This window comes from Protobothrops mucrosquamatus, unplaced genomic scaffold, assembly GCF_001527695.2.
Source record: "Protobothrops mucrosquamatus isolate PMUCROS unplaced genomic scaffold, P.Mucros_1.0 scaffold24, whole genome shotgun sequence".
Lineage (NCBI taxonomy): Eukaryota > Metazoa > Chordata > Lepidosauria > Squamata > Viperidae > Protobothrops > Protobothrops mucrosquamatus.
Window position 1 is genome coordinate 1,126,685 of NW_015386409.1, and position 25,275 is coordinate 1,151,959.

Genomic DNA, 25,275 nt, shown 5'->3' on the forward strand with positions numbered 1-25,275 from the left:
ACTTTAATGAAATTAAAATGATTTAAATTGAAGTGAGCTATAACTTGGCAGTTGGTATTCCACCTGAAACCCAAGGAGAAAAGAGCAATTCCTGAATTTACCATTCAGAACAATGTCTAGTTTAGTGCTTCTTGTTGCACTTCACTAACTCTAAAAAAAAGCTCCCGGTAGGAGACATTCAGAAAGTTCTTTCTAGAAGGGGTTGACATGCTACATAAAATAAAATCCTTGCTACTCTTTACAGATGTGCTTTTTAACTTACACAGTGATCTGTGAATTGACTTCTATACTGTATGTTTACTCTTTGGGGAGCCTAGCATTGTGTAGATATTCTGTTTGCCAATACATAGTTCACTATAGTGATTTTGAATGCCTGTAATTTGCAGTCTAATTAATTGTATTTATACCTCAGTTAATTGTATTTATACCTCAGTGTGTTTATCATATCTTCTCAACTTGCTGGACACATGACAGTCTCTTCTTGTGTCCAGGATGCCATAATTTCTGTTCCTCCTGACAGTAAAATTGCTGAGGAGATTCTGTCACAATCTTCTTGGATCATCTGAATTAGTGTCTGTGTCATATTGCTTGAGCTACTCTTTGACAGTGATTTTCTGTACTCCAAGGGGAAAATACATGATTCCAGAGAGGCATTTTTGCTGTGGTTCTGTAGCTGTTGTCAACAGTGACACTCAGCCTTGATGCGCTTTGTGTTTTCTAAAAGAAAGCTTTAGGCGGATTTAAAAAGTGTTAGCAAGTAGCAATATAGGTGGGCTAACAATAGCCGTTTATTGTTCGGGAGTTGGATACAGAGATTAAATAAAGGTAAGATCACTTTTGAGTCAAGCTGCTGGTTTAAAGAAAGCAGCCATGTAATTTTCTTAGCAATAATACAGAAATGGTATCACTCTTTGAGAGGACATTTGGCTTTCCAGTTTAGGATGGCTTCCTGAGATTTTTCTGGTGAAGTCCCAACTATATACTAGCCAAGTCCAAGCCTGCTTCTGGTGAAGTCCCAACTATATACTAGCCAAGTCCAAGCCTGCTTAGCTTTTTAAGATCAGGCAAGGTTGAATGGAACTTAAAGCATCAGAATGTTTAAACATCAAGATGGTAATTTTTACCTCCCCCTTCTCTATCTGCCTTAATTGCTTCTTAATTGCTAAGAGTCAGTTATTATTTCTGGAAGCCTCCTATTATGTTCTTCCAGGTGTGTTCCCTCATAAATGGATGCATTCTTTTCATTTTTATTCTTGTCTGAAATAATTTAACAATTTGTTATTATTTTATTATACTATAATATTTCAAACTATTAAAGTTTCAACATAATGCTTTAGCAAATAGCCTTTTCCCTAATCTGTATAAAGTTAAAGAATTAAACATCTGCAATGAAATTACAATATCATTCTTGTTCAGCAAAAGAGTGGTTTGGGGTGAAAAAGAAGAGCTATGAGAACTGCAGAAAACTCGTAGTTGTTAAGAAAATATTCCCAATATTTACAATGAACCACGAATGTTAAACCTTGGGTTTAGATCCACATTAACCATGATAGCTGACTTATCTTTAAGAACAAACCACTTGAAAATGAAAACAGACAATATTCTTCCACCTCTTTTATGCAATGTTGAATTGGTAAATGATTCCAAACTTATTCATCTGTCAAATTCCTATGAGTGCCCATTGCATGGAAAGTGACTCTGGGCAGCATATAACAAATCCAATGAAGGACTGTTGGATACCCCAGAAATTTAGAATTACTGACAATTAGGAACCTTGTGAAAAGAACGCAACAGGTGACAGTGCTTTTGTTTTCCTTTTTTGTTTTTAAGCCTTGGTGACCTGCAGCCCTGATGAATTCCAGTGTGGTGATGGGACCTGTATCCATGGAGCTAAACAGTGCAACAAAGTGCATGATTGCCCTGACAACAGTGATGAAGCTGGCTGCGTTAATGGTAGATATGCTAGATGCGATAAGTCTGCTGGCTTGGGGTGTAGCAGAAAACACTGTTAGAAAGTGCTTAGATGCCAGGGAGTCCTCCATTCCCTAGTAGCAAACCCACTCTTCATCTTAGTATACACTACTGTTTAGTATATTCCAGCAGTGAGGCCTCATCACTGACACTTTTTGTCTTAGGTTGAGCAGGCTTTGTTCTAATCCATCGCATCTAAATATCCTGCTGCTAAAACCATATCTCATTTTTTTCTAATTACATTCTTGAATCATAATGCATCTTCATTCCCATGTACCTAATCTAACTTCAGCTACTTTTCCTTCCTTGCCTGACATAACAGAAGCGGCATGCGAGAGTCCCACCAAATTTCAGTGTAAAAGTGGAGAGTGCATAGAGGAAGTCAAGGTGTGCGACTCACACAGGGACTGCAGGGACTGGTCCGATGAGCCTCTAAAAGTTTGTGGTACAGTACCTTCTTATTTCTTCCTCCATTTTTAACAATATCTTCCATGCTCATATGTTTAGCACTACCAGAACAGGAGCATCAACCACTATTATCATTCTCCTTTAGTTCTTCTGCTTATCTTGTCTTTGTGGTTAGTGGATGAAGAAAATAGAACTAAGATTTGATTCTTGGGATTTTAGGTTTTGCATATTCCAGGTGATGTTCTTTCTGCATAATCTTAATGCATAATGAATCCTGGGCTGATTGCAAAAAAAAAGATTTCATCCCATCACAGAACAGAAAATTCTCAGTATTCAGGTCTCCTGATGATGCTAATTATTCTTTTTGGGTGGTTCTTGTGAATTGCAAAGAAAGTTTAGATGCTTAATCAAGATAGACAATTTCTTTTATCGTTTGTCCTTTAAAAATGCATGATGAAAAATGGCCCATTTCAGGAGTGGAGAAACAGGTCCATGACTCCTCTGCTCTTCCTCACAGAAATTACACATGTATAGATAATAAATTCAGAGGCATTATTTACACAGAATCTCTAAGGGCCATCCAAGGCAGGCATCTATATTAACAGGCAGTCATGTGGCCTTAACTATGAACATTGACATCAGGAACAGGAAACCCACCTGCCTTTTGTATCAAAGGAAATGGATGGCATTCTTCATAAGTGCTTAAATGGGGCCATGAAAAACACACTGTTAGCAGAAATTCCAGGATTCAATATGTTCCTAAGGAGGAAAGTAACATTTATGGAAAAGCTTCAGATGATACTTTTCCATGAAAGAAAACTATGTAGGCAGTTCCTTAGAAAAACATTAAAAAATCATTAATCATGTTATTGCTTTTAAAATAGCAAAAAACAAAAGGAACATTACATTTTGTGTGTGTGTGTGTGTGTATTTCTAATACAATTATATGACTATCATCCCTTTTTTTAACCTACTGAATTTTCTACAAATGAATCCCATATTTCCTTATATTTATCCATACAAAGTCTCTGTCTATAGGCAATCTGCTCCTGGGTCAATAAAAATATTACAAGTAATAATATACAGAGAAAAGTCATTAAAGCATGTCTTTTGATTATACATGACTTGGGGGCTTATTCTAAAATACCAGATTCCTAATTACATAATTAAAGAAGCTTGAACTAAATAATGCCTATCAATATTTTTTCCTTCTGACATGCTTTTTTATTGATGCCTGGTCATTAATTAGCACAATGAGTTCTTTTATTGTATAAGAAGCATAGGATCCTATTCCTGTAAGATGAAAGACATTTATTTTAGCCGATGTGAATATAATGAAACTGTTGGCCCTGATTAATATGTTCTTGATCATTAAAAAGATCTAAGTTTGTTCTTTTGGTTCTATTCTCAGTTGAAGAGGATATATTTAATTCATCTGAATTTTAACACAGGAGCTGTTTATACTGCTGAAGTTTTATTGCCTGTTATTTTGTGGCATTTTAGAGCTCCTTATAATTTACATAGCACCAGTAATGAAGAACTATAACAAATTATTCCTTGGTTTATACGGTGGTGATGCATTCTTGATCATTAAAAGGATCTAAGCCTTTCTTTTGCTTCTGTGCTCAGTTGAAGAGGATATATTTAATTCATTTGAATTTTAACACAGGGTTTTTTTTATACTGCTGGAGTTTTATTGCCTGTTATTTTGTGGCATTTTAGAAGTTCTTATAATTTCCATAGCATCAGTAATGAAGAGATGTATCAAATTATACAGTACCTTGGTTATATTTTATGTCTTTTTATTGTATGCCCACATTGCATGCACATGTTGCATGACTGCATTTTTAGGCTAATTATGAGGTTTACCCTAGTACAGATGTGCATAACTTATGTGCTTACAAAAGTTGTAGGACCACAATTCCCATAATCCCAGTTCTTTGCCAATTGTGGTTGAAGATCTCCACATCTTTTGGAAGCATATATTCTTTCAAATAGATCAGTCTGGACTGAACAAATTTGAAGTAACTGAAACTAAACCTAGACAAGCTTGAATCTGGAAAACCAGTGGCTGAGGTCTCAAAATTCTTTTTATCAAGTTTAGTGTACTTTGAAGGAGAGTGATCTTGATTTTGTATCATATTGTTGAAGGAACCTCTAGATTAAACTACTGCATTAAACTCTGTGGTTGGGCTGCCTTTGAGAGCATTTCAAAAATTGAACTATTTTTGACCTAGGAGACTATGGTCTTAGTATTAAAGTCTTGCCTGGGTTCCATTTTGTTTGTGAGTGAAATTCACTATGGAATATTTTAACTTAAGTCTTAAATGATCTTAGACAGAGATGCCCAGTCTCAGTGACCCCAGAGATAGACATAGCCTCTCCAAAAATTGTTTTTATTTTTAATCTAAAAGAGAGGAAAGCTATGAAGCATATGATGCAGAGCTGATCATATTGATTAATTAATTTAGTTATTCTGTTTAAATGAAATCCAATTGACAGCTTTGTCCCAGCACCTATAAAGCCAACTAAAAGGCAAAATAAAGCTTTGTGGTTTAGAACTTGGATGCTTTAAAAACTATTTTGTTTCCTGTGAGCCTCTTTGGGTGTTAAGATCCCTAACATAACTCCGCTGTGCGTATCTCATCATCTGATACAAATATGGCATCTTTTAGGAGTGAGGTCTTTTCTGTAATAGTATCAAACCTATCTGGAATCCTTCACTCACCACCTATACTGAATTTCTACTTTAAATTTAAATGCTAAAATAAATGTTCTTGTGGCCCTATTTTCTGAAGAAAGAGGAAATAAATGGTGTGAGCTCAAAATGATACTTGTTCAAGAACCTTTGTGATTGAGGTCCTGAGACAGGGATGGAATTCCAATGCTTCCTTCATATCCCTGTGCAGAAAACCAGAAATCCTTTCAATGAAATATCAGCAGGGAGCAGCATCTGGAATTAGAAGCTAAGCAGAGCCAGACCTGGTTAATACTTGGATGGGAGATCTCAGGACATCCTAGTACAGTTCTGCAAGATAAACAGGGAAGCTAAACAGCATGCTGGCAAGAGGCAATAGCCAACTATATCCATTTTGCTACTGGGGGGAAAAAAAACCCACAGAAATGTAGTCTTAAATGTTAAGGGAAACTAACTTTTTCCAGTGTTGGAGTGAAATTTGATAAAAACATACATAACATAACTTAATGAAACCATTTACCGCAAGACAGCTGCCTGGAGACATGCTAATCACAGACTGTTTCATGGTAGCTATTGCATCTATTGGGGCAGTAAATATACGTTTCTTTAAAATATAGAATGATTTGCTGAACCTAGACTATTTGCTCAAGCTATATGCCTCTCACTACCAGCCTTCTCACAGGCAGAGTACACTTTCACTGCATGGCCCATTCGCCCTTTGGGCTGTAGTAAAACAATTAGGAAATTTGGCATTCTAGACTACAGAGAAGAATGACATGGCTTTCTGATGCCAGGAAATTGGTCTGAAATAGTTATTCTTCTTTACCGTTGAGTTTATCTTCCATGTGATTACAGTATTCTAACTACAATTTATTACTGTATGCAGCTTAGAACCCATTGACATGAAGTAGCATGGAAATGTAAAACAGATATGCATACCAATTAAAATGGAAGATGGTCTCGAGAATTACAGTCTCATTTGGCATAATTGGCTTGTGATGCATGGTGTAAGCAAGAGTTATTGACAGGATCGGTCTGAATTATAAGCAGTAGCCCAAATACACCGCCATGTTTTTAACCCAGCAATAAACTTACTGCTGCTAATAACATTGTGAATTGGGCTTTCTGCTCAGAATTGGGGATTTTGCTGCAAAATGTTGTGGAAGTTTTTCCAGTGCAGCGTATTCTACCAGTTATTTTTTTTTTTCCTCATCATCTTTTGCCATTAAATGAAAGAATCGAAGGAACTGCACCATCTTTTTTTTTCCTGAGTTACATATCTGGGCTAGTCCAGCAAATCTTCATAATCCAGGATACTTAGATATTTAATTGCACAGCAAATCCCACAATAAAAGAAAAACATTTTGTCCCTCGCTTTAGATAGGTTAATTGGAAAGGCAAGTGAATGGTTGTTTCAAGAATTAAAATGACTTTCTTCGACCCCTTTGGCAATTTACAGTTGCCGGGGTAAATTGGACTACATTTTCAATTTTAGTGTCTGACGTTGGGGAACTAATGATCAGAACTCTGCTCATACAAATTTCCAGGTGTGCGCACGATTATTACAGGCAGGGTGTTCTTTTATTCCAGACATGTCAAACACAAGACCCGGGGGCCAGATGCGGCCCGTGAAGTGGTTTCATGTGGCCCGTGAAGCCATCCTGTAAACAGTGAGGGAATGGCCCCCTCTGCCTTGGACCTGGCCCAGGCCAGCCGGGAGCCAATGTACAATTTTGTGGTGGCCATCTATGCTGAAACGCATTCAGTCTTAGCTCCATAAGCCCCACCCCGCATGGCCTGAGAGGAACAGTGAGGCTACTCCAGTGGTCCATACCTTGGCACTTGCCCTGGTCCCACCCCCTTCTGCCAGAAACCCTCAGATCTGTCCCACTCCTGCCCAGGCCCCCACAGGCACCCTTGAGGCAAACGATGTAGAACTGGCCACACCCACCCAGTAGACCACACCTGCTCCATCCATGCCCACCCATTAGGCTGCACCCACCCTGGCCACACCCACCCAGCCCATTAGGCTGCACCCACCCTGGCCACACCCACCCAGCCCCCTGAGGGCAACCGCAATGCTGATGTGGCCCTCAATGAAATTGAGTTTGACACCCCTGTTTTATTCAAATGAAATAGATTGCAAATGTTTGGGGAGAGCATTTGGTCTTAGCATTGGTCAACAATAGATAGGAATGGACATGTGGATTCCAGTGTGTTGATTTTTTTTCTTTTCAAGAAGCATTATTATATTATATTTATAACTTTAGCATAGCAACAAAAAGCAGGATGGAAAAATTCTCAAATAGTCAGAACTAGGGATAACAGGACCAGGATAAATCCACCCTTTTGATTTTTTTTTCTCTTTTTTTTTATAATGATACATTTACAGTTCCACTGGATTCTTGGAAGAGTACAAGCTTCCTCCCAGTATTACATGGACTGGCAATGTATTAGGCTTTGAAGCTTTGGAAGTTTTTAATCTAACCACATATTTGCAATTCTACTTTTTGTATCTCTTAGAGATTAGCATCTATAAAAACAGATTCTTTAAACAGATATCTAACCCCTCACGAGAATAGCATTTGCCAGCGTGATGACTTCTAGATGTGAAGGAATACACTTCTTACAGTTGTCTCCTGTTGGCAATGCTGGCTCTAAATTCTAGTAAAATGAAACTTAATGTATCTGGAAGACATCCAGTTGGAAAAAGTTGAGCCAGAAGCAGTTGACATTTCTGGATTTTTATTGCTTGCTTATTTTATAGTCCAACCTTTCGTATATATAGTACTGATTCATTAGAAGGAGATTCTTGCCAAATTATTCTATTTGCCCATTTAGGATCTTAAGCATGGGCTTGGCATTAGGGTAACTATTGGATGATTTTTACTTAGCTCATTCATTACTTAACATCTTTATCCCACTGCTGTGCCTATAAAGTGAAAGCAAACAATACAAACAAGCACTTAGATTTCAGATACAAATTAGACCAAAATTGCATGAGTAAGTTGTCTTAAGAAAGTTCAGATCACTGCTACTTAGAAGAAAAAAAGGTTTTCATGTCTATTTAAATAAACTTTTTAGCGGTTTCTGGGAATATCTGAAACCATTCGACACTTTAAAATGTCAGTCTTGTGCACAGAATTCAGTTTTAATCTAAATAATGTCACTCTTCTAGATGTGAATGAATGTGCCCTGAACAATGGTGGTTGCTCCCACATTTGCAAGGACTTGAAGATTGGCTATGAATGTGAATGTCCACCTGGATACAAGCTTATGGACAAGAAAACGTGTGGAGGTAATTTGCATAGAAACAGAAGCCATCAGTGGGTCATTGCAGACAGACATACTTGCAGATTCCCGTGATCTGATGGCTTAATGTCACATTAACCAATTACTTTAAACTCTCGTTCTAGATATAGATGAATGTGAGAATCCAGATGCGTGTAGCCAGATCTGCATTAACTACAAGGGGGACTATAAATGTGAATGTTATGATGGTTATGAGATGGACACCCTGTCTAAAAACTGCAAAGCCATAGGTAAGAAGGTGCTTGATCCCATTCGGTGTGGATCTGTGGAAAATCACACAGTTCCATCAACAATTTATAAAATCCATCTTCCCTGCCTATAGTAACTGTGTTTTATCTAGTTTAAGCCTTGGCTGGTTCATCCCCATCCATCTCCATAATTCCACAGCTTCCTGGGCTGAAATATCATCTGCATTTTAAGATTTGAATCCAACTTTCTGGATAACATCCCCTGCTTTCATATAAATGTTTAAAGCACAGGGAATGAGATGGAACTTTGCACCACTGTTTCTTTTCCCTGGGGTGGAACAAAGATCGTCTAGCATCATTTTCTGATATCATTTTTCAAATTGCCTTTTCCTATTATCTTTTTTTCATTTTTTAAAAAAAATAAATATAAAAAAAGAAAAAAGTCACAAAACTATAAAGGTAGACAAAAACTAGAATTTTCTGAAATAGTGATCCAGAAAGGACTGGATTAATAATAACATAGTGCCTTCTGTGCCCAAACTAGAATATCATAGTTTTTTTTTCCAAAACCCAGAACAACTCATGAGTTTTCACTCCCTCCACAACACACATATTCCTATTCTTCATTTAAACCACCAAGGCAAAACAAAACTCTGGTACCTGTCTGTGCTGCAGACAACATACATTATACCCTCAACTCTGCTTTTTTATGTTACTGCTCTTCACAAAATGCCAGAATGGAGAAAACGGGAAAAAACAAGTAGGGCTGGGAGTGGCAGACTTGGCTTCTTTTATCTTTTAATTTTGGTTATGGGTATTTTCCTCTTTATCTGTCTAATATTGAACAGGGATTAAACCAACATAAGGGCAAATACCTCTGCAAATGGAATTTATCGTATAAACAATAAAATCCTTATAAGAACTTACTTTTTTTAAAAAATCAGTATTTTTATTATTATATTATTATTATTATTATTATTATTATTATTATTATTATTATTATTATTATTATTATTATTATTATTATTATTATTATTATTATTATTATTATTATTATTATTTTAAAAATCCATCCTAATTGTGAAAGCTGGATTTCAGATTCTCTCTCTTTGGAGAAGCACCAAAGGAGAAGGCTTCTAATCTGAATCAAAGTGATCAAGCCATAAAAAATATATAGGAAAATTTTTTCATGTTTGTCTGTGTGTGTGTGTGTGTGTGTGTGTGTACGCGCGCACTCACACGCACAGACACTGGTTTATTTAAATATATACATATGTGCTGAATATCTTCAACTTTCTTCCTCTCCAGTGCACAGTTGTGGGAGTGTCTCTTTTGTTCTCCCAACAAGGAAGAAAGAATGTGTAAATCACTAGTCAGTTAGAGCAGCGTGCCCAGGAAATGATGATCAGGACAGCAGCCATTGCCAATCCTTTTTATTCTAAAAGTAGTTTTGAGATTTTCCAAACCTGGCTTTTTTTAAAGCTGTGCTTTATCCTAAATTGCTTATAAAGCTATGATTTGCCGATTCCTTGGCAGGAAAGAGCCCATACCTTGTTTTCACAAACCGGCATGAAGTACGCAAGATTGACCTGGTGAAAAAGGACTACTCTCGCATCATTCCCATGCTGAAGAATGTGGTTGCTTTGGATGTGGAAGTGGCAACAAACAGGATATACTGGTGTGATTTATTCTACAGGAAGATATACAGGTGCGGGATATTTCAGACTACCCAATTTACCTTCCATCATTCTAACAAAAAAAAAAATCAAGCTCATAACTATGACAGCTTAGTGCGGGGGTGGGCAACTGTGGCCTCTTTATGACCTGAGGACTTCAACTTCCAGAAATCCTGGCTGGGTCAGGAATTCTGGGAATTGAAGTCCACTGTTCATAAAGGAGACTTAGTTGCCCATCCCTGGCTTAGTGGCATCAGAACTTTGTCTGTTGAAAATGTGCATCTTTGGATTTTACGGTCCTGATGCATGTACCAGAACAGTACTTTATCTGATTATGCAGTGGATTAACCTTGACTTTGTGCAACAAAGCTGATTGTCCCTTTTCTGCACTCAGATCTAAATTGCTATTCCCCCCACCCCCACCTGCTGTGCTGTCAGTAATGGTTTGTTCTGGTTTTTGGTAACTGTCAAAGATGAGTGTCCTGGGGGACCAAATAGTAGGAAAGGTGATTCCAAAAATCAGGAACTTATTATAGAGCAGGATTTGCCAACATTGGGAAACCCTGTTATAGACTAGAGGGTGTGAAGGTTTTACATTGTTTTTTAAGGTCATCACCTGTTGATTGCAATCAAGCAACTAGTTAGGAATTCATCAACTCTTAACAAAGGAGAGTGAGCAGAAAATGAGAGAAAATATTTTGGTGAGCTTCTTTGAGTCTTGTAAAATGGAGGAAAACGGGATCTGCCCATTCATATCTGAGCATTATTTAATGTGGCACTTCTCCTACAGCTTGCTGATAGCAAAAATCTGTCAAGCTTAAGATTTAAACTTCTGTTATTTTCTTCATCGCTGCTAACTGTGACAGATTTGCCTACAGACTTTGAGCTCTGGTACAGTAGGCACTTATTTTTAAAAATAAGAATGATCAGGGCCAGTTTACATACTTGTGTGAAAACTGAATCGGAAGGAAAAAGGTCTGTCCCTGATTTAGTCCATGGGCAAGAAAAGGAGAGAGGAGAATTACTGTAGGCAGGAAAAACAAATGGTCACCAGCTGGAAGAAAGTCCTTACAATGAGGAGCTTTGTCCATCTCTGGTCTGAATGCAGTTCTCACTGGCTTTCTAAAATAAATTTCAGAGCTAGGAAATTGTATCTTACTGGAACTTCTTCCTGCAAAACGGTGTGACCTTGATTTGCAAGTATTATATTTAAAATTTCCCACTCAGGACATAATGGGAAAGAGTGGGCTTTAAACTGAATGACCATACCAGAAAAACCTTCATTCAGTTGTTTCGGTTAACAACAAATTAAAGCACATTAGCTGTATCCACACTGGGTGATAGCTGTATCCACACAGGGGGCTCTTACACATGGTCCTACACTAATTTGCATCCACACCAGACACTCTTACACAGGCTAATTCACATGCAAAAATGTCACTGTCTTGGTTAGGGAGAGAAGGGCGCCACCTACTGCATTTTCAGAAATACTGAAAGGATTGGAACAAGTGAAAAGTATCAGAGATTGTTTATAGCTGAGAAGCCACGTTAAACCTCTTACGAGCCAGAAGAGAATCAGACGCTGAATAAATGGAAGCCAGTCACAGCCAAAGAAGCAAAAGCTCAAATTTGTCAAGTTGATGAAACTTGTGTTGTGTGACATTATGACACAAGGAAAAATGGGGCAGAATTTCCATTAGGATGCACATTTTATCATTGCCCCTTCTTATTCCATCCCCCACACGCATTGTAATAAGGATCAAGATATTTAGCAAAACTGTAGGAGCTCCTTCTTTTGCGCACAATATCTTTCCTCTTGCTTTTTCATTCCTCAATGTTCCCAAGGACTCTGAGGAGAAGAGCAGGGATATCCCAGCAGTGCCTCCACATCCACTGATTTCTTTTTGGAAACACTTCACTCTTTCTCAGTTTGTTAGCTGTCAGATCTACCAAGTGATTTGAACCTTGGCCTTGCATATTTACTCCACTTTCTTCCCATTGAAGGATTATTCTGTGGTGAATGTCACGGGGAGAAAGTTTACATTCTTTTCCAGATATCCCATAAAATAAATTAACTTAGAATGCATCCTTGGTATACAGGGAATCAGTTCGGTTGAATTCTGTTATAACTAGTTCTGAGGAAACATTTTCAAATCATACTACTTAGCTGTTGATCTACAAACCAAAATTGCTTTCTGCTGATCTGGAAAGCAGCTGGTCCAAGATTAGGAAAATAAAGAGGACATTTACAATCCAATAGGAAGATAATTCCGGATGACTTAAGATCGATCTGAACATTATGTGGCCTACTGTTTTCCTGGCAAATACTGGACTTATTTTTTTTCACACAGCAGAGATAATGTTGACCATACAAAAAAGGCACTTTACTGAACTAGTTGGCCAGACCAAGATAGGGTCATCAAATGTACAAATACTGTGTTTGATATTCACACTCAGTGTAGGTAATATTTGTTGTTATAATTCTGTGCTTTTGACAGTCTATCAGTACCGATAATTCAAAAATACATAAATAAAATAAATGTGTAGAATGAGTTTTTTTTCATGGAATTATATTATTGGAAGGGAGTGCGCAGGCAATGAACCTAAATGAAAACATCCCTGCCTGATAGATGACTGTTTGGGCCATGCTTAAATCAAGGAGTCCATCGTCTTTCAGGATAATTAATTGCATTGTCCAACTGGTCTTGTCATTAAGCTGTTTTTCGCATTCAACTGGAATTTGCTTTTTTATAATTTATTATTTCGCATCTTGCAATCTGAAACAACAGAGTCTTGGCTTTCTTCTGCATCACGGGTATAGGAAAAATCCTATTGCAATCCCTCTCTCTCTTCCTCTTTATAGGACTTAGTCTGTAACTCCCTAATCATCCTTGCGTCCTTCTTTGAACCTTGTTCATGTCTTCTGAACCCTTCCTAAAGTGTAATGCCCAGAACTGGACACCATACTTGAGATGGGAGACTGACCAAAGCAAAACTGAATGGAATTTTATTTCTCATGACTTGGAAACTATAATTCTATTCTGTCACCTATAATTTCATTTGTCTGCTTTGTGGCCATTTCATTTTCTGCCAACTCATTTTCACTTAGCAATCAGCTTTAATTTTTTTCACAAGTACTATTGCCAAGGCATGTAATCTCCATCCTACACCTATGTATTTGCATGACTTAAGCCTTGTTTACACATTCTTCCTTGTGTGAGTAACAATTGTGTGAGGGGGAAAGCAGAGCCTGTTTAGCCCATCTATAGAGAATACTTGCATTTGTTATTCTATTCTTGCAAACATCTAAACAAAATGTTCCTGTAGGCTTTCTGGATTACTTTGAACCTGATTGAAAGCCTGCACACAGAACAGACTTCGCACTTCCGGAGTTTCTGTAATGTGTTAGTAATAGACATCAAGAGTTGTAAAGGAAACAGTAGCGTTACAGCATTCTCTTGTTTCATTAATTGTTCTTTGGAAAAAAGGCTACTATTGAATTGCACTGACAAATCTGGTTTTGCTTATTGCAACATTTAGCACACATTATATAAGTATGCAGAGCTCTTTCGTCAGAAAATTAATGTAGGATTTTATGCCTTGTTTGCTCCTCTTTTTGTTTGCTTTTCCTCCTTGTGAGTGCATCCTTTCTTATACCATTATCCCTCCCCCTTTGCCCTTTGCAGAGTTACATGAATAATTTGAGTCTCCTCTCTATAGTGCCTACATAGATAAGGCCAGTGACACAGCTGAGCAGATGGTTCTGATAGACAGCCAGTTACACTCCCCGGAAGGTCTGGCAATGGATTGGGTCCACAAGAATATTTATTGGACGGATTCCGGAAACAAGACCATTTCTGTAGCCACAGCTGATGGGCGTAAGAAGAGGACACTTTTCAGTACTAACTTAAGTGAACCTAGAGCTATTGCAGTGGATCCCATACGGGGGTAAGTATGAAAGATTGCTATGTATTACTGAATTTAGTATCCTTTCAGCCTTGATTCTTATAGTTCTCACACTGCACCAATCAGTATAATTAGAGTTTATTTTATGGACGGTACATTAGCAATCAAAGTTTTTCTAGACTGTGATTTTAAAGGGAGAATTCCAACGAAATGCATATTATCCATTCCTACTGCTTATTACATGTTCCTATTGCATCAGATGTGCTTTTGTGTCGTTTCTAATTTCAGAATTCAAATTGGGCTATTCCAGTCCGATTGTGATGGGGCTGCAAAAAATTAATAAAAATATATAATACGGATTCTTGTTCTTGGGTGAATTTATTCTAACTCAGTATTGTCACCTGAAACACATGAAATGATAAGATTGTGATGTTGAGAATCACTGAATTATCTGCTTCCGCAATAACCAACATAAGAACCACCTGATGGATGGTCTTTTTTTGTAAAAGTTAAATATAGTATTACCCTTTACAGAATTTGATCATCTTGGTACATTCTTGTTCAATAAAGCAATAATCCATAATAATTACTTCAAACATCATTGTACTTGGAAATCTGAAGGAAAACTACTTTTCAAGTAGCATAGAATCTTCTACCAGCTCCTTTATCTATATTTTTTTATAGATACATGTATTGGTCTGACTGGGGAGACATAGCAAAAATTGAGAAATCTGGCTTGAACGGTATGGATCGGCAAGTGCTTGTGACAGACAACATTGAATGGCCCAATGGAATCACGCTGGGTATGTTGGAAAACTGGAACCAGGTCCTTCTAAATTTTCAAAATATTTTATGCTATAAATAAAGGTGGTCTCTTCATATTGAGTCTGAGCATTGATTAATCCAGCTTCATTTTGTTTACACTGTTCGGCAGCAATTCACCATAGCCCTGCACACATGATTGCCTGAATTTGAAGGTGGGTCCACTTGCCTACAAAAGATATACTGTTCTAGAGCCCATTGTTCCTTCCTATAATCTTGTTGGTTTTTTTAAATTTAAGTTTCTTCTTCTTTTAACTGAAAAAAAAAATAATTCTGTTATTGGGATCAGAAAAGAATGAGCAAGAAAAAGACATAATCTCTGCCATTTTTCAATGAAAATTATTTCCCTGCTATTTGCCTTCTTACTCTTTGCAGGTTTCTCTGCTTTGAAAAAGGAAGATAGCTTTGGGGAAAGGGTGAAGGGAAAAATATACTCTCCTATCTTTCTTTCCATGAATAATTTGACATTCCCTACCAATTAAGGAGGAACGTAGGGTTCAGATTGCCAAAATCAGCATTTCGATGCAAGTCTTCCCCTTTAATGTATGCATCATGACAACACACTGAGGTTTCACACACCACAAAGCTTTTATTTTCATTATCATCACAGCATTGCTCAGCATCAGGCTGCATGCAAATGTTAATAATAACTGCAGCAAGATCCTGCTTGACCCTTCCACTTTCAATTAAAAAAAAAAAAGATTATTCACTCATCTGAAATGTGTTGATTGTTACATCATGTTTTGGAACCCGGTCTGGAAATAAGTTAGTATGATATTAATCCCGTGCATTATCTTGTCAAATTAATTATGCAAAGAACTGATTCCCCTACTTCTACAAGTTAATGTAATTATTTAAAACAGAACACCAACTGCTAATATTAATGTTCATGGAGAATTCAAGTGGTTGGGCTATTAATGTGGCTTCTCAGATATCTTCTTCGTGCATTTATTTAGCATCTCTGCAGTGACCCTGAATCTGTGTGTAAATAAGCTCGGGAAATATTCTTCCTGAAAGAAAAAGTCTCACTTCATGATATCTCCAGTGACCACTTACATTACACAGTCTGGACCTCTCCCTATACATTGTGATCATATTTAAAAAAATATTATCTGTCATTCTTAATTAACAGTACTTTCTTCTTCTCCCTGGATTGTTTTCATAAAATGAGTTTTCCAAGATTCTAAAGTAGTAAAATAATAGCAAAAATGCATCCAAGTGGACAAAGGTCAAACACAGAGATATAATCCTACCTTGTGATATGTTTGCTCTTCAGATTTACTGAATCAACGTCTCTACTGGGTTGATTCCAAGCTGCACTTGCTTTCAAGTATAGATTTCAACGGGAGCAACCGAAAAGTTCTCATCTCGTCTGAGGATAACCTGAGTCACCCATTTGGACTGGCTGTGTTTGAGGTAAACAAAACAACAAAAACCAGGAGTCAGGACTGATCTAGGCAGACAGTGAGCCTTGTTATAGGTAGATGTATTTCAAATTTAGCTAGATTTTTTTTTTTTACTCAGGAGGTATATACATTATATGACCTAGTTGGTCGTGCTTACAATGTGTGGAAAGAACGGAATGTAATAAGGAATGAATCCATACCCAAACTAAAGGAGAAAATTATGAAGATGACATTGGTCATACAAGACTGTTTTTTCAGAATTTGGTTCAAAATGCATTTAGTTAGGGTTAAAATTTTCCTTCGCTCTAGAGATCATTTTCCCTTTTTTTCCCCTGAATAGTAGAGCATTCCTATTGTACTGGCTAATATTTGGCCTAGTCAGAAATTTACATCTGAAATATTTTCTTACTTTGACAGAAATGGAAATGCTGCACTGCATTTTTCAGCTTAAGATCTGATAAAAAAATTAATTTTGTAAATTAAAATCCTGATAGCAACTGGAGTACTCAGTGAAGTATTACGTTGCAGGACAAAGTCTTGCTGCTTTCTGTACATGCTTGCTAAGCTCAGAAAATATATGTCTGAATCATGCTTTGAATTATGGGCCTGAATTGGATGTCTATTCTGTTGCTGATCCTCACCTTCCTGGCTTTGTTGCTTTCAGTGGAAGGCACTTTATACATCAAAGAGGAAGTATCTGAATGCATTACAATTTCTGCTGAGTTCAACAGGTGACACATACACAGAGGTTGCCTTACATGAATGCATTTTCTTAGATCAGCAAGATAGCGTGTTATATAGGTAAGAGAGGAAGGGAAAGAAATAGAGAAATTTCCTCTACTTTGCACCATTGCTTTTCTCCCTGAATACTCTCCTCCACTAGCAAAACGTGAAAAATCACACAAATATGATTCTAAAGAGCACTTATATCGTAACATGTAATTATATTTGTTTCCTTTTTTGTTTTGTGGAGCCATTTTTTTCTCCTAATGACTTTCAAAGCCAAATGCCAACTTAAATTACTGTCGCATAGATCAGGATCTCCATGGAGAGGATCACATAACTGGCACACAAGCTTTGAAAACAAAACACATTAGGGGGGCTGTGCAGATCAATCCCTCTGTGAAACGGCTGACAGTGGTGAACTGCCCACTTGTCTGTTCTCTATGACCCTGGAAGGAATTGTGCACGACTTCTTTATGAAAAACAAAATGCCAAGGAGATTGATTCGTAGGGAAGCAAGGCTTGAAAAGTTCCAGCTGGTATTTAATACAGTCTGAGTCTTTCTCTCATTCTCTTCATTGTTGCAGGACAGGGTATTCTGGACGGACTTAGAGAATGAGGCAATCTTCAGTGCTAATAGGCTGAACGGTCTAGACATTTCTGTTTTGGCAGAGAACCTCAATAATCCTCATGACATTGTAGTTTTTCATGAGCTAAAGCAACCTAAAGGTAAGTTTAGTAATGCATCAAAGTCTGAACGATACATTTAGCATGCCAGGACTTGAGCCCAGCTTCTCTTAATATGGAAAGTGTTCTCAGCTTTCTCTTTATTATGGGTCCCTCTAGATATGATGGGTTATAGATCCTGTCATTTCCTGGCCAGTATGGCTATTGGACACTATGGTTGGTGAGTGATGGGATTTGTATTCAACAGTAGATGCTAATTGGAGGAAGGCTGGCTTATATCCACTGCATTGCATTAATGGCTTTCTGGTGGGGAAATTGTTGCTCCAGTAGAAAAGGGGAATGGTCTTATTGGACAACACTAGAGTTGGGCAGTGTTTGGATATGCTTCCTGAATTCAAAATATTTTCCTGAGATTGCACAGCTACTATAGGGCACCAGGAAAAAGTGCACTTTCTTTGACAAGAACAGCAAGCACCCCATACCAGACCCAAAGCACCTTTTCATAGGTCCAAATGCCTGTGCAGCTGTAGTGGATGCCTTAGATTTCATGGTAGGTAACTAGATTGCAAAGTAGTGGAAAAAATATTGACCCTGGTTAGCTAAAAGGAGATAACTGGCAAATCTTGTCATTAAGCCACTCAAGAAAATGGTGAGTTCCACCCAGCTGCAACAGTCTTGATGGTGCCCTTAGATCCTCAAAATTGCAATCTCCATATGCCTCTCATCTACAAAACCTTCTGTAATTATAAAAATATGCTGTTTTACATTATTAGGACATTGTAGTGTAATTAGATTGACCTTCCCTGATCTGATTTCTTTCATGTGACAGGACAATGGTATGTAATATCCACAGCCAATTTGGCTGTGCTATGATGGGATTAATAGTCACAAATTTCAGGAGGGCACCATTTGGGACTTGGTGGATTTTTAAAACTGAGATATTCTAATATTTTGCTGGTACTTAAAGTAGTCATTTGGTTCTTACTATTAAGTAATGATGTGGACATATTGTTCATCATATATGATAACATACAATGTAGTTTTCTTAGTGGAAGTGGTAGTCAGTGAAAGAAGATTGATGGATGTCTAACAGCACATATACTCCTTAAGGATAGCTATTGCAGTGGAATAAACACGACTGAATTTTTTGTGTGTATAGAACTATTTCTATAATTCAAAGCCACACAAAAAAAGTAAATTAATAAAAATATTACTGCCATATCAATAGGATCCTCTGTGAAGGAGATGGGTGGCTTAAACATGAAAGGTGTGTGTGTATGTGTGTGTGTGTGTGTGTGTGTGTGTGTGTGTATAATCCTCAGATTTAATTCTTATTTCTTTTTCCTATATGTAGCTCCAGATGTTTGTGAACTTCATTCTCTGCCAAATGGAGGGTGTGAACACCTGTGTTTGCCTGCACCACAAAACTCTCCACACTCACCCAAATATACATGTGCTTGTCCAGACAATATGTGGTTAGGCCCTGACATGAAAAAGTGCTATAAAGGTAAAGATATCGGCCTATAGTCTGCCCTGTTTAGAGAGGAACTTCCTTCCCAGGAACTAGATAATTCTTTGGACTCCTGTTTTGTGCCTTGTTTTTGGGTTGCACTTAACATTAGATCCAACTATTGGGAATTAACTCAATTGTGTTGTTCTACACTGTATCTGTGTCATCATCTCTCCTATTCGCCTTTTCCTTTTAGTCATTCTTTTTAAAAACTTGAAGCTTATACCTATACGATATAACAGGTAGTCCTCGACTTACGACTAGTTGCTTAGTGACTGTTTGAAGTTATGACCAAAAGAGGACTTTTGACCCAGATCCGAATTGCCAACGGTCACTGCCCCCGCCTTCCCATAGTCATGTGACTGCACTTCAGACGCTCGGCAACACAGCAGCATTTTGGTTGCTTGCAGTGTCTCACAGTCACGTGACCCTGTCTTACAACATGATAAAAACCAGCACTTACTTCCAATTTTCAGCAAAACCGCTCCAGAGTGTGCTAGTGCACCATGCAGAGTCAGTTTGGTGTAGTGGTTGGCCAATCACTCTCTCTCAGTCCAACACACCTCACAGGATTGTTGTGGGGAAAACAGGAGGAGGAAGGTGTGTTGGATATGTTTGTTGCCTTGAATTATTTGTAAAAATAATAAAGGCGGGATATAAACAAACAAATGGCGGACAACGGATTCACTTAACAACCCCTGCATTTGCTTAACCGTTGCAAAAAAAATGTTGTAAATTGGGTCAGTCATATTTTAGGGGTTTTGACTTATGGCTTTAATGGGCAGGATTCATTACAGCTGTAAATTGAGACTACCTGTTCAGAAAGTGGTGGGAGGCTCCTTCCATTTAAGTTTAAACTATTATATATCAGTTTGCTTTTTCCACTAATTAAAGTTGCACATGCTGTTTTACTATGAAGCACTTGTTTACATAACTGGAAACTCAACTTCCATTATCTTCCAGGGCTTTACAGCCCATCTTCCATCAACCCTAGTTAGTATATCCCAGGAGTCTGCAACCTTGACATAGTTGGCTGAGGAATTCTGGGAGCTGAAATCCGCAAGTCTTAAAGTTGTCAAGGTTGCAGGCCCCTGGGATATCCGTTGGCCTTGCTGGCTAAAGAAGGGAAATATAGTCCAGTGCAATTGGAAGGCACCACTTTGTGTAAGGTTACCCAAAGTCACAACGGGGAGATAGGCATCCATATACATTGAATAAAAAATACAAATAAGGCTGTGTTTTATAATGGTTTCAGAACTTCCAGCTACCTCAACTGATTTGCCTACTGCTGCTGCTACTCCTACCACATCAAGAAGTTACCTTCTGAATTTCACAGCTATTACTACTGGCAATATGACTACTACAACTGACAACATTAGTACGGAAGGATCAGAAACTACAGCACAAGTCTTTCTTGGCATGACAAGCCTTCATTCAATCACAATGACATCCAGCCCAGCAGACAGTAAAATAGCAGCAGGAAATAGCAATCTCTTCCAGCACTGTGAGTGAAATGGCCTATAGCTAAGTGGTAAAAATTTGGACTGACATACCATTTTAAAGTAAATAAACAAAGGCAATTTCTTTCTGCCTCCCCAAATAGCTTGAGTTGGCACTGTGTTTGTAGAAACAAAACAGGATTTCTCTCTTACTTTTCTTTTGTTTAATATAAAAATACTGTCCCTTTTTGATCCCCTGTCTACTTCCAGCGGTCAGGCCTAGCATCCGAAAGTTCCCTCTTGCACAAAAAAACTTAAGTTTCTATGTGTTGCCATAATCTGGTGTTGGGCTTTTTGGAAGAAAATTCTGCAATGTACCTAAAAGTGATTCAGGAATCCCAAAATAATAGAGTAGCCCAAAATATAGTTATCTCAAAACAGTTTAATATTAGTTCTTCCTCTTTTTCATCCTTTTCCCTCTTCAACACAGATTCAAAACTGAAATAGAAAAGATGATATGAAGTTGTGAGAATTGGTTGGGGTGGTTAAATCAAATACATTTACGGTAGTACTTTACTTTCACATCTACTAGAAAGTCTGTGATTAAAGTGACATCTAGATTTGATAAAAAGCACCACTTTTTCCTGGCCAGCTGCTGTTTTTGGCCCTTAAAGGGCATGTCAGGAGTCATTGTTCAAACAGTGGTGAGTGTAGCTAATGCAAAAATTACAGTACATTTGATTTGAGGTTGCAATTTGCCATCTATGTAGAACTGGGCAGTTGTTGCAAGCCTTATTATTGTCCTTTATAGCAGGGGTCCTCAACCCTGTTCCGTGGGAAAAGCCTTTCTCCATGGCACCATCCCTGGTGATAGTATACCGGAACAATGGCTTTCTCAAAACAAGTAGGCAGAATGGAAGTCCTACTGCAAATGCTAGCAACTATTTTCTGGTTCTTACCAACCATAGTTCTGAGCAATATCTGAATATCTGCATCTATACCAGGGGTCCCCAACTCCTGGTCTGTGAACCGGTACCAGGCTGCGTCATGCCAGCAACCGGTCCACACAAATAAGCAAAGCCCCATCCGTGGGATGCAGACAGCACACAAAATCACACACCCTCCAGTCTGTGACAAAAAAGGTTTTCCACAGAACTAGTTCTTGGTGCCCAAAAGATTGGGGACCTTTGCTTTATAGAAATCTGAATTGTTCTTCTCTAATTGCAGATGCTAACAATGTCCAGGCTTTTGGATCAACTGTGATGGCAGCCGTTATCGGAATTGTTGTTCCTATTGGTAAGTGAGTGTTTGCTATCTTGCCATTCATTTTGGTTTTGCTACGCTGGCCTAACAGATTCAGAAAAGAAATCCCATGAGTGAGCCAGCTGAAATATGATGGCCTTTCTGAGACAGCTAATACTTTTTATTTCTTTCTCCGATTCCCCTATCCTTCTTTTTTTTTTTTTTTTTGCTTCTAGTGGTGATTGGCTTAGTGTGCACAGGTGGGTATCTCATCTGGCGAAATTGGAAGAGGAAAAATACAAAAAGCATGAATTTTGATAATCCTGTGTACAGGAAGACTACAGAAGAAGAGGATGAGGATGAAATCCATATTGGGCGAACAGTACAGATTGGACACGTGTACCCTGCAGTAAGTGGATGCTTTATCCACTGTCTACTACATTATTCACTGTATTCATTTGAGTCCTACCACTGTGGTATTTATTGTTCCTTATTGTAGATGTTTGCTATGAATCGGTGAGAGATGACCAGGCTGAGCCCGAGGGAGGGGTCAAACACGTCATCAGACATGAGTCCATCCACGCCCATAAGCAATCTAAGTCCAGCCCACCTTGAATTCCTTCTACCCTTATCTTCCACCAATTTCCTTTGGCCATTAGTAGTTCAGATTCTTGTAGAAAGCTTAAGCTTGCAATAAATCTTTATACCTATTTGAACTGCTGGGATCTCTGATTTCCCTGACGTTTGACAAAATCACTGTCAATCAGTTCATTGAAACTGGTGATATATAATTTTACTAAAGAAATAAGCACCTAATCTTATCTTTATGGCTGAACAGCCCTTGAATCAGGTTCAGTATAAGGATGTGTTAGATGTGTCTCCTTTTGTCCCAAAGAAAAGTATTTCAATGTACATCAAAGTAGTTTACACAGTTATCTCCTTATTCAAAGGAAGGAGAAGGAGCCATTCAAATGGGTACTGCTAATGGTGTAGTGATAAATAGAGAATAATCTTAAATATCTTGTCAACGTATGCTAGAGCAAGGGTTCTCAACCTTGACAACTTTAAGACTTGTGGACTTCAACTCCCAGCATTCCTCAGCCAGCAAAGCTGGCTGAGGAATGCTGGGAGTTGAAGTCCACAAGTCTTAAAGTTGCCAAGATTAAGAACCCCTGTACTAGAGGCATGCTCCTTTCTGGGGCGTGGTATAATAGTGAAAAATAATATCATTGCATAGCATGTGAGTCCTCTCAAATCTGTCTTAAATATCTTGAGATGTGGTAGATTTAGAACAGGCTCCTTCACCTATCTAAAGAAAAAAGATTTTTCACTTATCTTGGGAAAAGGCATAGAGTAGTGTTGCATTGTTAAAGCACATGAGAGAGCAACCATAGCATTTGTGTTTAAAGCAGCCATATTTTCCCTCCTGGGGTCATATGAGAAAATATACCAATCAATCAAATAGGTAGGTTTACAAAACTAATCAGATTTATGTACTCTTTATTTTCTAAGTGGCATGTTCAAATCTTAGCCCAAATGCGAAGAATTGACATAAATGAGAATTCAGGTTATTAAATCAACCCATCTAAACCAATTTAACTGGCTTCACAGTATTGATCTATCATCAATGATTGGTTGATAGTATTTAATTTTTAAACTAAATAGGTATGAAAGCACATACGGTCTACATGTTATAAAACAAGGAAATGCAGCATTTGAGTATTTTCTGCCTCCCAATTTCTCTGCACCAAAATATAAGTTAGTTTAAGAAATGGTTATTATTTATTATATTGTTTGTTTATTAAATTTATATGCCACACATCTCACTACCGAAAGAAACAGGTATTATTTACAAATACAGGTAGTCCTTGACTTACAACCATCCATGCAGTGACTGTTCAAAGGTACAACGGCACTAAAAAAAAGTGACTTATGACCCTTTTTCAAACTTAACGGCCATTGCAGCATCCCCATGATCATGTGATCAAAGTTCGGACGTTTGGCAACTGACATGTATTTGTGATGGGTGCAGTGTCCCAGGGTCATGTATGTGGGTTGGTTTCTGAACGTTTCATTACCAGGCTAGCTAACATCGTTTATATTAGAAACCAACCCTCGGAGAACGTTTATATTAAAAACCAACCCTCGGAGAACAAACCTTCACCCTCATTCACTTAACACAGGGGTCTTCAAACGAGGCCCTTTTATGACTTGTGGACTTCAACTCCCAGAATTCCTCAGCCAGCGTGCCTGGCTGAGGAATTCTGGGAGTTGAAGTCCACAAGTCATAAAAGGGCCAAGTTTGAAGACCTCTGACTTTTAACAGTTGTGGCAAGAAAGGTCATTAAATGAAGTAAAGCTCACTTAACAACTGTTTTGCTTAGCAGTGGATATTTTGGGCTTAATTTTGGTTGTAAGTTGAGGACTACCCGTAGTGCACACTGTACCGGTATACTCCAGCTTACCCTCAAGGAAATATATATATATATATATATATATATACCAGATAAACCACTGTAAAGGTACTTTTGTCAAGTTATTTCTTACCTTAACGATCTCTTAATAGGAGAAGAGCATCAGCTAGTGTAAACTTTATGCCTTGTCATACTGTACTAAGTTTTGAAGTAGTGACACTACTTTTTCTTTCTTAACAGCGTGTGGCATTAAGTCTAGAAGATGATGGGCTACCATGAGGAATAAACCATGGTTAATGGATCGAAAGATATGCACTGAACCTATCTACTGTGGCTAATGGAATCCACCCTCTTCTCTTTCCTTCTCCTCTCCTTTATATTTATGTTGCAAAAGGGTAACCACAAAGTTGTAACGAACTGCAAACATCCAAAGGATGTGAGAGTTTTGTATGTATAATCTTTTATACACCCTTTTAACTTCTTGCACTATCCATCTGTAATAGTGAGGAGCCTACTCTACTACTGAATGCTGCCAGTCCATTCCAGGGATCAGCAGCTGACACATCGTTTCTAAAAATTATATTTATAGATGTCTTGTAAATATGTCAGGCATACTTTGTGGCTGTCTTATCAATATAGAGACAGAGAGATCTGTATAAACCATTTAGACTATTTATTAACAAATTCTGAATATCAATTTTAAGCTGTACATATATGTAGAGGACAAGAGTATTTATATTTTTTTTTACCTTTGATTCGTATTGCAGAGAAAATTTGTATATCTATCAAGGCTGGATAGGTATTTAGACATTCACATATATAAATATACATATATGAATATATTTTAGAAAGATTAGCTCAGCTCTATGGGAA

General features: G+C 37.9%; 1 protein-coding gene across 1 annotated transcript in view; it reads left to right on the forward strand.

Moving 5' to 3' along the window:
• LRP8 (LDL receptor related protein 8) overlaps positions 1 to 24,756 on the forward strand; it is a 206,931-nt gene extending 182,175 nt beyond the window's left edge. Inside the window, exons 6-19 of the mRNA XM_015810886.1 lie at positions 1,831 to 1,953; positions 2,294 to 2,416; positions 8,256 to 8,375; positions 8,494 to 8,619; positions 10,114 to 10,285; positions 13,974 to 14,201; positions 14,844 to 14,962; positions 16,258 to 16,397; positions 17,698 to 17,839; positions 19,152 to 19,304; positions 20,563 to 20,811; positions 21,974 to 22,042; positions 22,225 to 22,397; positions 24,643 to 24,756. Coding sequence (XP_015666372.1) covers positions 1,831 to 1,953; positions 2,294 to 2,416; positions 8,256 to 8,375; positions 8,494 to 8,619; positions 10,114 to 10,285; positions 13,974 to 14,201; positions 14,844 to 14,962; positions 16,258 to 16,397; positions 17,698 to 17,839; positions 19,152 to 19,304; positions 20,563 to 20,811; positions 21,974 to 22,042; positions 22,225 to 22,397; positions 24,643 to 24,681 — 1,976 coding nt within the window. The 3' untranslated portion in view covers positions 24,682 to 24,756. The remainder of the gene's footprint in view (positions 1 to 1,830; positions 1,954 to 2,293; positions 2,417 to 8,255; positions 8,376 to 8,493; positions 8,620 to 10,113; positions 10,286 to 13,973; positions 14,202 to 14,843; positions 14,963 to 16,257; positions 16,398 to 17,697; positions 17,840 to 19,151; positions 19,305 to 20,562; positions 20,812 to 21,973; positions 22,043 to 22,224; positions 22,398 to 24,642) is intronic.
• The last annotated feature ends 519 nt before the right edge of the window (positions 24,757 to 25,275 follow it).